Source organism: Leptosomus discolor, chromosome 1, assembly GCF_034619465.1.
Source record: "Leptosomus discolor isolate bLepDis1 chromosome 1, bLepDis1.hap2, whole genome shotgun sequence".
NCBI lineage: Eukaryota > Metazoa > Chordata > Aves > Leptosomiformes > Leptosomidae > Leptosomus > Leptosomus discolor.
Window position 1 is genome coordinate 88643141 of NC_141391.1, and position 13629 is coordinate 88656769.

The window sequence follows — 13629 nt, forward strand, 5'->3', positions numbered from 1 at the left end:
AGATTTCAGACCTAAGGCAGCACGCTTTTTCACATTTTGTGTGTTCATTAAGCAAGAAAGTACAAGCTGCACTTGGCATAGATTGGTATGATTGTGTGTGATGAAATGCCCACAGAACCCACACTGCCACAGATAGGAGACATACCAGACGGGAAATCTCACATACTGGGACGGAGCTTCCTTCTGCAATCGCACGCACTAGACGACATGCACGCTCTCTCTCCACATACACGGGTATTCTCCTTTTCTCTCTTTCTCTAAACACGGACATAATCTACCACCCCCTCCGGGGCTTAAGCATGAGGCCACGGCCCCGCCGGCACTGCCCAGCCCCGGGCCCCAGCCGGCAGGCCGCGCCCGGCCCCTCCGAAGGCCGGCTCCGGGGGTGGCGGTGCCGGGCAGACTGGCAGCGCGGCGGGCCCCGCGCCTCCGCCTCTCCCCACGCAGCCGCCGCGGGGAGGGGGGCGGCCCCGGGGCGCCGGGCCGTGCGGCTGGCAGCGTGTGCGAGAGGACCGGCCAGGCTCCTCCCCACCGCCGCCCCTCCACCGCCGCGCCGGGAGGACGTGCACTCGCTCGGCGGGCCATGGAGGCGGCGCGGCGGCGCCTGCGGGCGGGCGGCGGGGCGAGGGCCCGGCGCTCCGCGCTGCTGCTGCTGCTGCTGCAGCTGGCGACGGCGGCGGCGCTGGGAGGAGAAGCGGCTGAGGCGGAGGAGCCGCGCCAGGCGCGGCAGCGGGGGGACGAGCAGTGCCATTACTACGCGGGAGGACAGGTCTACCCCGGGGAAGCGGCTCGCGTGCCTGTCTCCGACCACTCGCTGCACCTCAGCCAGGCCAAGAGTAAGTGCCGGGCGGGGCGGAGGCCGCCGTACGGGCGCCCATTGTCGCGCTGCCGCTGAGGGGCGGCCCGGGGCCGACGCCGGGGCGGCGGCGCGGGGAGGTGCCCGCAGTGCGCCTCCGCTCGGGCGGCGCCGCGGGGGGCGGGGGCGTCACGCGGGGCCGTTAACGGCCGCGGGGCGGGCGGGGGGCGGTGGCCTCCCCGGGCGCAGCGCGGGAGCGCGGCGGATAGCGCCACGTCAGGCGGGGCGCGCGGGCCCTCCGCGACGGGCGGGGGCCGCGGGTCGCCCTGTGCCCGCCGCGGGTCGCCCTGTGCCCGCCGCGGGTCGCCCTGTGCCCGCCGCGGGTCGCCCTGTGCCCGCCGCGGGTCGCCCTGTGCCCGCCGCGGGTCGCCCTGTGCCCGCCGCGGCGGGGTGGCGGCCGGCCCGCCCGCCCGTCCTGCCGGCGTCCCCCGGGGTTCCGACGGCGCCGAGGCCCTTCTCCGGCGGGGGGTCGTTCCCCTGACGGCGCTGCGCGCCGTCTGCGCCGAGAGCAGCGCCTGGCCCTGCGAGGCCCGCCGCGGCTTGGTCGCGGGTGTCCCTGCGGAAGAGGCAGCACCCGCCTCCGCCGCCCACCCCGCGGCTCCCGAACGCCTTCCCTTCCCCGCATCGGCTTCTAGCCGTAGCAGCGTGCCTAGTGCCCCCGGGGCGGGCTGGGGACGGGCGAGGGGGCCCACCGCCCCTCCCAGCCCTACGTTTTGATCTTTTTTTTTTTGGTCATATTTTACCTACGTGTGGTAAACTGGCAGCGAGTTTAACATTTCGCAGACATTTAGCAAGGTCAGTGGTTCCACAAACAGTGAATGGGCTCAGGGAAACGCTTTAAACGTTACACAGGGGTGTTTTGTGCTCGCGCTGCGATCAGAAATACTGAAGGGTCACCTCTCGTAACGCTTAACGCTTTGTCACTTGCTTTTGTGCCTACGCTCTCTTGTGGTTTAAATCCTTTATGGCAGACCGAGGTGCAAACATCTGCTGCAGTTGACCCGCAGTGAGATGGTCAAGGGGTCAGACGCTCTCCAGAAGTCCTGTTCTGCAGAACAGAGAATGGTGAGGAGTCACGTAGAAACGATCTTCCCTGTGAGAATTTTCAGCGTGAAATCCTGTTCCTCTACCGAGGCAAGGCATAACTTCGGTTTTAAACGTTTGCAAACAGATGCTAATTAAAAAATGGAAAACCAGTCAACATATTTGTAACCAGTACTGTTTGGGTTTTCCTCCCTTTGTAATGGAAGTTATTACAGCATTTCAGAGAAGTGTTTTTAAACAAAAAACAAACAAGCAAACAAATAAAAATTAATTTAGAATTGGGTTGAGATACAACATATTTTATTTCATTTCTTTCTCCCTCCTAATCTGAAGGTCTGTGGAAGAGAATGTTTTGCTACAAAGAGATTAGATTTGGGGTGTCAGTATTTTGTAAAGAGCAACATACTTGAAACATTTTTGTAGAGCTCAAAATAACTTGGGAGATTAAGCCTCTCTTTTACTTGAAAATAGCCCCATACCTGTGAAGACTTAATAAAAAACACACTAAAAGTCCAGGGCTTGAAATCTTTATCAGAAAGAATTCTGCAGAAGACTTGAGAGGAAGAAGAGCGTTTCTTCAAAAAATGTGAACTGAAATTATCAGTCCCACCTGCTGACTGCATGCACTGGTACTGCTGCGTTCCTTGTGGGTTATAGCAAGGGAAACCAAACACAACTGCCTTCCTGCTCGGGGGCGTGACCCACCTGATGATTTGGGGTATTTTTGCAGTCCTTGCTGTACATCCTCACTAGCTATATTCTACAGCTGTGGCCTTTCCTCAGAAAAGGAAAGCCCAACACCACAGTCATCATCCAGATTGTAATTGAGATTCCGTATATTTTTCTCAACAGCATTTTCCTGATTTTGTGGAACTGTATGTCAACGTCCTTGCCATCACAAGTGTTTTCAGATCACCTTGTATCTCCAGCATACCTTATCCTTTGTCTCAGAATTCACATTACTATGAAAATAGTACCTGGCAGAATCATTTTCAATATTTTAAATTCAAGTGATCCATTTTGATAGGAATAGTAAATACGTTTTGTGCGCTTTAATTGGATTTTTTTTTTTAAAACACAACTATCTTCAAGTTACAATTTCCTTAGGAGTTGCAGTTTAAAAAGTGTACGCTGCAATTTTAGGCACTTGTCTCTAAACATGTGGTAGCACATATTTTTTGTGGACTTGAATTCCAAGTAGGTTTTCATGACTAAAAAGTAACCATATGAATTCAAACCACCTTATGCTTTTGGTTCACAACAGCTGTTCATAACAAAATAGTGAGGGTTCCTGAACTTGTAAAACAGCCTCCCCTTCAGCCTAACAGACGTTCTGCCATGAGCTGGAGGTGCACACGTGGTTGTTCCGTATGCCCAGATAAGGTTTGTGCGGCCTTGATTATCAGTGATTCACAGGGCTCGTGTATAAGCACAGGTTGGTCAAATTATTTACTTTCCATGTGTACCGAAACCGACATTTCTTCATCGTTCTGTAACCTCTGTTTCAAGTGGCGAGGAATTTTTGGTTTTGTAACTGTGTGCAGCAGGTTGTTTTTCAAGCAAAAGGAGAAGCAGTTGTCCTTGCACACCAGCTAGCTAATGAACAGCTTTGTTTGAGCACGTGCTTCGTATTCTGACTTTTAATTGAACGTCCCTTGTATTTCAGTCTCCAAGCCAGCACCTTACTGGGAAGGAACAGCAGTCATTAATGGAGAGTTTAAGGAGTTGAAATTAACAGATTATGAAGGAAAATATCTCGTCTTCTTCTTCTATCCTCTTGACTTGTAAGTAAGACCACTGTAGACATACCAAGCCTGAGCGCAGCTACACCAGACTCCTAATTCATTAATTTTTCTCCTTTTTTTGAGGTCTTGTTTATTTGTTTGGTAAGGGTTTGGGGGAGAAGAAAGGAGTGACAGAAGAAAATAGGTTCTTTGCATTTGCGTTTTCATCATGCATTGGTAAAATTGTAACAGAGACTTTGACCTAATTAAGTGTGTCCACTAATTTGTGTCTCCACACAAAAAAAATCAACGTTCAGTCTGTAGTACCCGGCCAGGCAACCTTTACGTTCTGTGGATGCTGTAAATCGCTACTGCAAACAGAAGACGGCGTCCCCTCTATATTTTCTAGAGCGCATGGACGGCCTTTTCCCTTTAAGCACATCCTGTAACATCCTAAGAACACGTAACATTACCCTCCTTTATTTGGAATGCAGCAACTTCACTGGCTGAGTGAAAAGTCTCTGCTTTCTGCCAGACAATCCCATTCTTTTCCGCAAAATGAGGACAGAGATGCACAACTACCTTAATATCATAAAGGGGGTGACATGGCTCTTGGCCCTTAGCTTCAAGGCCCTGAAATCGTGATCTTTACCACTTTATTTCTTCTGTAGTGGAAAAAAGTTCAAGCCAGAATAGTTAAAATGTACAGACATGCATGGTAACAACAAGTTATAGTATGTTACTCTGAAAAAAATAGCTTATTGTGCTTAAATTCAGATAGCTAATAGTCATAAAGTCTAAAAGAAAGTAACTGTAAAAACACTGTATCCAGACTGTAATCTAACTGTAGGTTTGTAATTTTCTTCAGTGATAAACCATTTGTGACTAAGCTAGAGTCTGAGGCTGGAAGATTTGTCAGGCAGTATTTTGGTTAAATACTTGAAGCAGCAGTAAAAAAAAATAAGTAAAAGCTGAAATCATTTGTGACAAATCCATAATTTTAAGTTAAACAGAGAACTTACTGGATGTTTCATGAAATTTTGACTTCATCTTGTCTTAAATTATCTAGCACATTTGTATGTCCAACTGAGATAATCGCCTTCAGTGACAGAATTGAAGAATTCAGAGCAATCAATACCGAAGTAGTAGCATGTTCTGTGGACTCAAAGTTCACTCACTTAGCATGGTATGTATCGTATCCTTGTCTTTCACTAAATATTGTTCATGGGTCCATCTTAGCTGAAGAACCGTATCCGCAGATTTTTTAGCCTATGTAGGTATACTATGGTGTGCAAAAGTGTGATGCCTTTGATGCAAGTGTTTAAAATATTTTTCGGTGGTAAAAATTTTTAACCCTAGTGCATGAAAGTACCTGTATCTTTGAAGTTTGTATTGCTGTCTGTTGCTTTGAAGCTATGTATTGCTTGAAATACCTCATGTCTCAGTCTAAAAAATACTTCAAATACCAAAAAAAAAAAAAAAGAGATAAGGATGCAAGTATCTGTAAATGCGTCACACTGTCCCAGTTCGTGAGCATGTTGGTATAAAGCAAATAAAACCTATAAGACAGAGGTCATTATTAATAAATGTAGCCAAAAGTGGCAAAAGATCTGCTGAACGTTTTGCTCAGACCATAAACAGCATTCATCTCCGTTGTGTGCAGAATGAAAAAAATGTCACTTGCACTAAATCCTTCTGTCTGTACTGGCACTTTGTGTAGGGAATATAAATCTTTGTGAGAAATACATCTGTATCTCACTTCTTTCAAAGGATTAATACTCCTCGAAAACAAGGAGGACTTGGACCTATGAAGATTCCACTTCTTTCAGATTTGACGCACCAAATTTCAAAGGATTATGGAGTATATCTGGAAGATCAAGGGCATACACTTAGGTATTTCACTTGGTTACAGGGCGGGGGGGTTGCTAGCGAAGTGCTTACTACTCTGTGTCTAAAGAAGCATTTGAAATTTTTCTTTGAGAGCAGTTTTTACTTGGGGATTTTTACTGAGAGACAAAATAAATATTGAAGAACACAAAAAAATAGTCATAATGAGTCAGAACAGGGGTCAAGGTCAATATAGGGGTCGGAACAGGGGTCGAGGTCTGTTTAACAGCAATCAGCAGCAGATATCTAGAGCAGGGCAAACACGCAGAATCCTCCAGAATTGCAGTTACTCAGGGACCTCCCAAGTCCAAGCCGAGTCAATACTAAGGGTAACTAATGGCCTCAAGATATATCTATCTTTCATAAACCTGCCGACTTGCTTTTGGGATCCCTGTAACATCATAGCGTCTGCAGCATCCCCTGGCAGGGCCTGTCGAAGCTTAGTTTTATGTTGTGCGGAGTTTTTGGGTTTGTTTTTACCTTACCCTCAGCTCATGTCACCCGATACCCCAGATAAAGAACAGCAGGTTACTAGTACTGTAAGGTGGTGGGTATTGTTTGCGGAGATCAAATTCCTCCCATCCAGCAGACATAAAATAGTGCGTAAACCCAACACGGTAATTAGCTCTTTTTCCTAACACACCCCCAACAAAATGTTTTCACAGAGGCCTTTTCATTGTTGACGATAAGAGAATCCTTCGACAGATCACGATGAATGACCTTCCTGTGGGGAGATCAGTGGATGAAACGCTTCGTTTAGTACAAGCATTCCAATACACAGACAAACACGGAGAAGGTGCTCTTTTAAATACTTTCATGGCAAAGATGGTTTGACTTAGACTGGAAGCTGCGTTTGTAGCTTTTTGGAAGAAAGGTACTCGGTAGGATTAGAGACCAGCCTCGTGCAGTGAATGAAGTGGTTTGGCTGCCCTACTACAAGATTCTGTGGTCCGGTACCTCCATAGGTTTTTTTCTACAATAGTACTGCATATTTTGCATCGCATCCATGAGAATGCAGAGCATAAAGCATTCCTTAGTCTGAATTAAGGCGTTGCTTACCATCTGTCGCAATCATAAATCTGTACAAAATGTGAGGCTGTGAAGAATCGGGCGCAATATTTCAGTACATTTTGGCGTACTAAAATAATTGAGATGCAGGCCATCCTTGTCCTGTGTCCTTCATTGAGGATCTGTGACGAGTAACTGAGAGAGCTTCGTGGCGAGATACATGGCGATGCTGTGCAAGTCAGACCGCCAGTACTTGTGGTTTCTTTACAAGTGCTATGTCATCGTCTTCCCCTGACAACGAAGCTTTCACCGGCTTCTGATCATTGCTTTGTCTCAAGAATTCATACTCTCCCAGTTGAAGCACATTTCTTTAAATGATGTGTTTATTTAAACACATTCACTTATTTAAAGGTTTGTTTAAATATTAGTACACATGTTCAGCAGCTTAACTTCCACTTCAACTCAGTTTCACCCGGTATTTGAAAGTACCTTTATCTGAAGGTACAAATCACTACTATGCTTTGCTGTACAGATTTAAAAAGATAAATGCTGATACTTGGGCTACACGCATTTGACTACGGAAATCTAGCCTCATTTAGTTACAAAGCTGTCCTCCAGAATATTGATCTGCAGTGCGTTGCCAGAGTACCACGTTTATTTCCAGCTTTTGCATGAATGCTGAGGAGAGCCCCCCTAGACGCCTTAGTGGATTCTTTGCACAGAATAGGGAAAAAAGTTCTCCACAATTCCTAATTGTGTTTGTGGCATTTTGTCTGACAGCACACCCTAAAGCAGTGCAATATGGCATAACTGATTGGGCTAAAGGCTCAGGGGGATTGCTCCGAATGGGTGAGAGCGGCACCCCAGAATGTGCCACTGTAGAGATGGTCACAGGGCTCCCAGCCACGCGGCATGTTAACCACATGCTATAATCCCTTTACTCCTGAGCAAGGCTTCAAACAAAATTGCTCAGTCTCCTGTGGAATCTTTAAACTGATCTCTCTGCTAAAAGATTTCCCCTAGCATTGGCTTTAAAGAAAGAAAGATAGGTCTCTGTGTAGTCACCTGAATTTTATCATTAAACTCTCGTTTCTACTAGAATAGGTGTTCATTCTCAGTTACTGCTTTGCCAGCACTTTGTCTAGAAGGGTGCGATAATTAAACCAAGGCATAGACACACACAGTTTCCAGTTAACAGAAGAGCTACGTTGTATCAGGTACAAAATGTTATGACACCATCCCACGTATAAAGAATACTGCATGTTTAATAGTTGCAGATATTTACACGTGACACTTGTGTGCTGGTTTACTTCAAGTTGAGAAAGAGAATATTGAGTGCACAAAAGTGTCTGTAAAAATACTTTTACTAACTTTGTCCCTTTTTTTTTTTTTTCCAGTTTGCCCTGCTGGTTGGAAACCTGGCAGTGAAACAGTAAGTCACTATTTCTGTTTAAGTGCATGTACTACTAAAAACACTCAGTTATCATTTCCACTAAATCCAAATCCAAAATCTTTGCAACTTTCAATTAGATCATATGAGTAAACTCACATTATTACAGTTACAGCTTTTGGATTACCACTGATTTCATTAGGAGCTCGTTTCCCTCACACTAGACATATTCCAGTTGTTTCAAACCCCCTGGGTATGAACAAAACTCTCTTGAGCAGCAATGACTTTGTGATCAAGAACTTTTTTTCCTGCTAACACCTGATGAGAGGAAGTTGGAAACTCTTGAATCTGTCCTATCTTCTCAGTTATTTGTCCATATAAATTCTTGTTTCTGTCGAGCCTTACTGTGGACCCTAGGCACCACCCAAAAAAGAAAGCTACAGGTTCCCAGGGTGCTGTAGTATCTGACAGAGCCAGTGTGCCACTATCGGAACTCCAGCAGAGAGCACTGCTTTACCGCACAATAGTTCTTCCTCCTTTGTTACTGCTCGCCTACGTGTGACCACAAGCAGAAGAGCCGGGGTTCAGATAAACACCCATTGAACTTGTTTGTGTTCCCTGGCTTGGATCAAGCCTCAGCAGAATAATGAAACTTTCACTAGAGGTCTGAGCTGCCTAGTTCAGATGAGATCACTGTCATTTATTTGAGCATGTGGCTTTCTTCTGAACCGTCTGGTGATGACAGAGCGTTGTTGTTTAAGAGCTGTCTCAACAAAAAGCAGGTCCCAGCAGCCTCTAAGCAGAGCAGTGAGCATTGTAACAGACAGTAAAAACAACGGAACGTTAAACCATGTTTCTTTGCTGGATGTGACAGCTTTCCGGGATGCCCGGGGGCTAGGAGTCACCTCTTTCAAGCTAGCAGAGGAGTGTCTTAGTCCGGGAAGCTGGATATTAAGACTGTAAAATGAAAGAGGGCTGGCTGGCCTAACAGACGTATTTTGGCACTGAAAAGTTCTGTCCTCCATAACCATGGATCACCTAAATAATATGACTAACATATTTTCTAAAAAACAGTATTACAATGCTGAGATTAACAGCTCGGATGCTACCCATTTAAAAATGAAAAACAATACGTAAGCATTCTCTTTCTCCTCTGTGCAAAAGATGCAGATAATTTAAATAGCAGAGTAGCTCAAAAAGCCTTTCTCACAGATGTAGCCATGCCTTCTAAATGTGTTTGATTTAATTAGATCAAACCAGAGGAAGCCATGAGAGTGTGGTGGCCAAGGGAAGAACTGTAAGTAAATTCTAAGACTCTTGATTACAGATGTTAATTTATTAAACTATCTTGCTTTTGGGGCAAGCAATGTAGATGCGTTCCCAGCTGTCAAAATTCTTCCTTTGGTAGGCTGCACTCTCTCTTCCCCCAGTCAGTTAAATCTTTCTGCTACTGCTGTTAGGTACCTTGTGAGACAAACAGAAATCTAGTATCAAGTTAACTGGTAAATTACTCTTCAGTGTTGCCTGTGGGTTGGCCTTAGCATCATACTATGAAATACTATGCTGTTCTGGTTTTATAGTTCGTTGTGTTTGCATGGTTTTGGTTTTTGACTAACATTTTCATTTTCTTTCTTGCACAGATAATTCCAGATCCAGCTGGAAAACTGAAGTATTTTGATAAACTAAACTGAGGCTCGCTTCTGTTGAATTACATAGGTCACATTCAACTTGGATTTTTGCCAATAAAATTTCATCAATTTTGTTACTTTCATGAGTTTGACTAACACATAACTGCAGTAGACCATTAAAGAAAGGTCTTGTTGCTTAAACAGGAGTCTAACCTGCAAAGCATAGTTATCAGAGAATATTCTTATGAAATACACGTTTTCGCTGTAAGTCTTGTTTAGATGCTTGATTTTCCCAAAATTTATTTCTCTTAGCATCTCAGGCTTAGATTCATGACTTTTGCTATTGATAGATTACTTAATCTGCAAATTAGCTTTCTGCAAAAATCTTGTCTGCTTGGTCACATTCTAGGAGCTACAGCTAGAAAAGAGCCACTTCGTTATGGTGCATTAGTCTGTAGTCCAGAGGCAATGGCAGCTAACACAAAAGCCAGAAGTTACAGTTGCTGAACTAAATTTCTAGTCTGTTCAAAGCTGGAAAACATTTTTAAATTATTAAGAACATAAACTACAGTATTTAAATCAGTACAGCTGCACTGAAAATCACTGCACAGCTATGCCAGTTCACATGATTCAAGAGCTGAACCAGTAATTTTTTCCATGCTTGTATTTGTAGTGTATATGCTGATAAGATCAATTCTGTTTCACACGGCCTGATTTTTTTCCCCTGGCCCTGCACTGTTAACAGTGGTTAGTGTCCTGTGCTGATCCACTCGTTAACCGTGGCTCCTAGTTTTAAGGGAGTAGTTGTAGTCTTTCTTTAGATTGTAGTCAAGATTAACATTGACATGTCCAGTGAGCATCAGAAACTCTTGTGGCTCATGAACATGAATTTCTTCTTTCAAGGGAAAAGAACATCTCCGTGTAAGACACACTTCATATTTGTGTGCACTGGAGAACCCTTCTGAAAGAATGACTTTGCTTGCTTTTTCCCACCTCTCCCTCTTTTTAACGTGGTGTTCTACAGTCTGTGCAACTGGAAGAACAGCACCTGCAGTCAGTGGCAGCTCTTCACCAGGGTCATCCTTGCAAAGGCCACAGACAAGGCTTCCTCCCTGCTCCAATCCAGCACCCTTATGTTATTACTCTTGGTTGAATCCCACGCTCACGAGTACTCTCTTCCCCTCCCCCCCACCAGACTATACATTTCCCTTCCCTATACACGGACACTTCAGTTCTGCAGAACTGGCCCAGCAGTTGCATTTTCACTGTAAAGTTACCAGCTCTCTGGATTAGTCACTGCAGACTCGGAGCAGAAGCAGCTGCTTGACTTTCGCTTCAGCTCCGATACAAGTAACACCAAAGCGCGCCCCTAGGGGGCAGGGAACCTCGGCCAGAGCGAGCAAGCAGAACTCCACCGAGCCCCAGCCTCGCCGTCCCCGCGAGGCCTGGGGAACAGAGGAGTTCCCGATCCCATCCAGAGGGTAACGGAGGCACAGCGGAACCAACGCCAAATGCCAAAGGCTGGTAATGTGCTGCTCCAGCCCACATGACCCCAAAGACCAGAGGGCAGCATGTAGAGAGGCGGTTTCTCACGTTACCGGGCTGTAAATGAGCTGCTGGAATTTTACTCAGGATTTTGTTTACAGCCTTTATTGACCCTGAAACACCAAAAACATCAGCACAGTGAATGTTTCAAATGACTCCAAACAACTGCAGCGTGACCAATGCAGGCCCAGCTGTGACGTGGATACTCATAAGCATCCCGAGGCACAAAAACCTAACGCGCGTGCCTGCCTTAGAAATGGCGCTTGTGCCCTCTTCTTCAGAGGCTCTGCTTGCCTCTCCAGCCAGGTCGCCCTCATTCACACCCAAGGCTCTCCCAGCAGCAAACACCTCTAAGGTGTCTAACACACACTTTGTGGCACTAGGCCAGCAAACGAGACATTTTTATAAAGACAGAGACGAGTTATCACCCACGCACTGAACGTGCTCCATCCAGCCACCAGCTCCTTGGGGAGCGAGGCGAGCAGCGAGTTACAGCAACAAAACCAGAGGTTGTATCGCTGTAGCACGTACAGCAGCAAGAGCGGCAAACAAAAACAGATGTGGGAAGCTGTACGAACCCTGAGCGAAGAAAATAAAATAGGACTGGGAATACTTACTGACTGAAGAAAACTGAGGCCACCCGTGTGCTTTGAACATTGCACATTTAGGTCCACAGCAGTGTAGCTGTGCCAAATCTGAAGGCCCTCCGAACCAGCCCTCTGGTAAGGGATGGGCTAAGGAATTTATTTTTTTAAAAGCAGTTCAATAGGAATAAAAAGTCTTGTGGAAATAGTCCTTAAGCAAAGACCTGAGTCGCTATGTCATATTACGTATTTGAACTGAAAGATTATTTCTATGAAAAGAGAGAAAGAGAGTTTTACAGAGATTTGGATGTGCTGGTAGGGAAGTTAGGAAGGAAAATACTGGGAAAAAAAATGCAAAAGTGCTGGTGTTTGAGGGGGAGAAGGGGGGGGGGGGGGGGCGGGCGGGAAACAAAGGCAGATTCTCAGTTACACACTGCCTCCAGGAAAAAGGGAAACCAAAGGACAGAAGATGAGATGCCTGAATAGGAGAATAATATTGTGAACTCCGGAGGGGGCAGGGAGGGAGAAACACTTAAGTCTCTGAGTTTGGGATCATAAAGACTTGCAGATGTGCAAGACAAATGGCAAGCTGAGGATCTGGCTCATGACTAGCTACTAAAGCTACTGCCTTCCTCTTGCTCTGCTACTGAGAACTCGGTTTCAGCTTACCTTGGGTTAACATGTACCATTTAATGACATCATCTGACTTTTGTACTGCCCTCCATCGCGTAACAGCCTGATGAACAGCCCTGAGCAGTACAGAGCCTCCTTGGGTGGTTGTTCCTCTGGCTGCAGGGAAGACGTTGACAAAGATAAAATACAGGTAGCTTCAATTAAACAGCTGGAGTTGATTCTGATTCCTTAGTGATAATGAAATGCTGAGGCAGTACAAAAACCCCCTCCTCTTCCACATGCACATCACTAATTCTTGCCTAGTGCTTGGATTAGGGGTTGCCATGGACTTGTTGGCATACCTGGAAATGTCTTATGTGCAGGCATAGGAGCAAAGTCTTCAGCTAAGCACACGTAGGACAAAAATTATAATCCTAATTATTTTCTAGGCAAAAAACACAAGCGATGCTATCTTCTGAAAGAAAGAGCATCCACCAGCAAACTTCACCAAAGTCCACATTGCGCTGGACATCCTCAGCGCCGCTTGAAACAGGACCCTTTCAAATGTCGGTGCAGAGAGTCGAGTCTAAGAACCTGATTTCCAACTTCTGGTTTCAAAAAAGGTGATTCGCATCATGGCAACCTCAAAGACTGGGCAGTGCCACCTGCAATGGTTACTCAAAACAGGAACTGAACAGATGACAAAGCGGTCTGTTCTTCCAGTACTCTGCACCCGAGGTTTGAAATAGTGGAAGAGTTAAATCTCAGACAACACTGCTTCCCAAACCCTGGGATGTATTCACGGGCCTCTCTTGGCAGTGCATGAAATGCAGGCACCATCGTGAACTCATCTTTTTAACAGAAAAAGCAAAGAGCTCCTGCAAAGCAAGTAGTAACTAGTAATGAGACACTGCCTTCAACTTCCACGGCCGTTTCAGGCACGCCTCTCACATGCCTTGGCTGCTCTCTCGGCTGTTAAACTTCTCACGATGGTGAGGTCCGCAGGTGAAAGCCACGTCTCCAAGCAGGACGGATCTAGCTGGGGTAGGAACTTTTGTGACCTCCCCCGCTTTGGCACAGGCTCTCCATCAAGCCTACCTCACTGAAGAGCACCCGCAGATGCTGCCCCACCGCCCCCGGATGCTCCGAGAACGCTCTGCCTCCCCAGGCAGCCAGCCCTGCCTCTCCTGCCGTGCAGAGCCCCAGCACTAGTCTCCTTGCGATGCCTGTAAGAAGAAACACACTTTTAGCAGCACGTAATTCTGGGGGTGACCCCCTCATAGGCTCCCCACCAGCCTAGTGGACACAGGGCTTGGGGGACTGGTCCCTGCTGCAGAACTGCACCTCAATT

The 13629-nt window shown here is 46.3% G+C and overlaps 1 protein-coding gene across 1 annotated transcript; it reads left to right on the plus strand.

The window, feature by feature from the left end:
* Positions 1-583: 583 nt before the first annotated feature.
* Positions 584-9674, plus strand: PRDX4 (peroxiredoxin 4). The gene is made up of 7 exons (XM_086467895.1): positions 584-836; positions 3567-3684; positions 4694-4810; positions 5395-5517; positions 6177-6307; positions 7917-7951; positions 9550-9674. The coding sequence occupies exons 1-7, from the start codon at positions 584-586 to the stop codon at positions 9598-9600; spliced, it is 828 nt and encodes a 275-aa protein (XP_086324021.1). The 3' UTR covers positions 9601-9674.
* The last annotated feature ends 3955 nt before the right edge of the window (positions 9675-13629 follow it).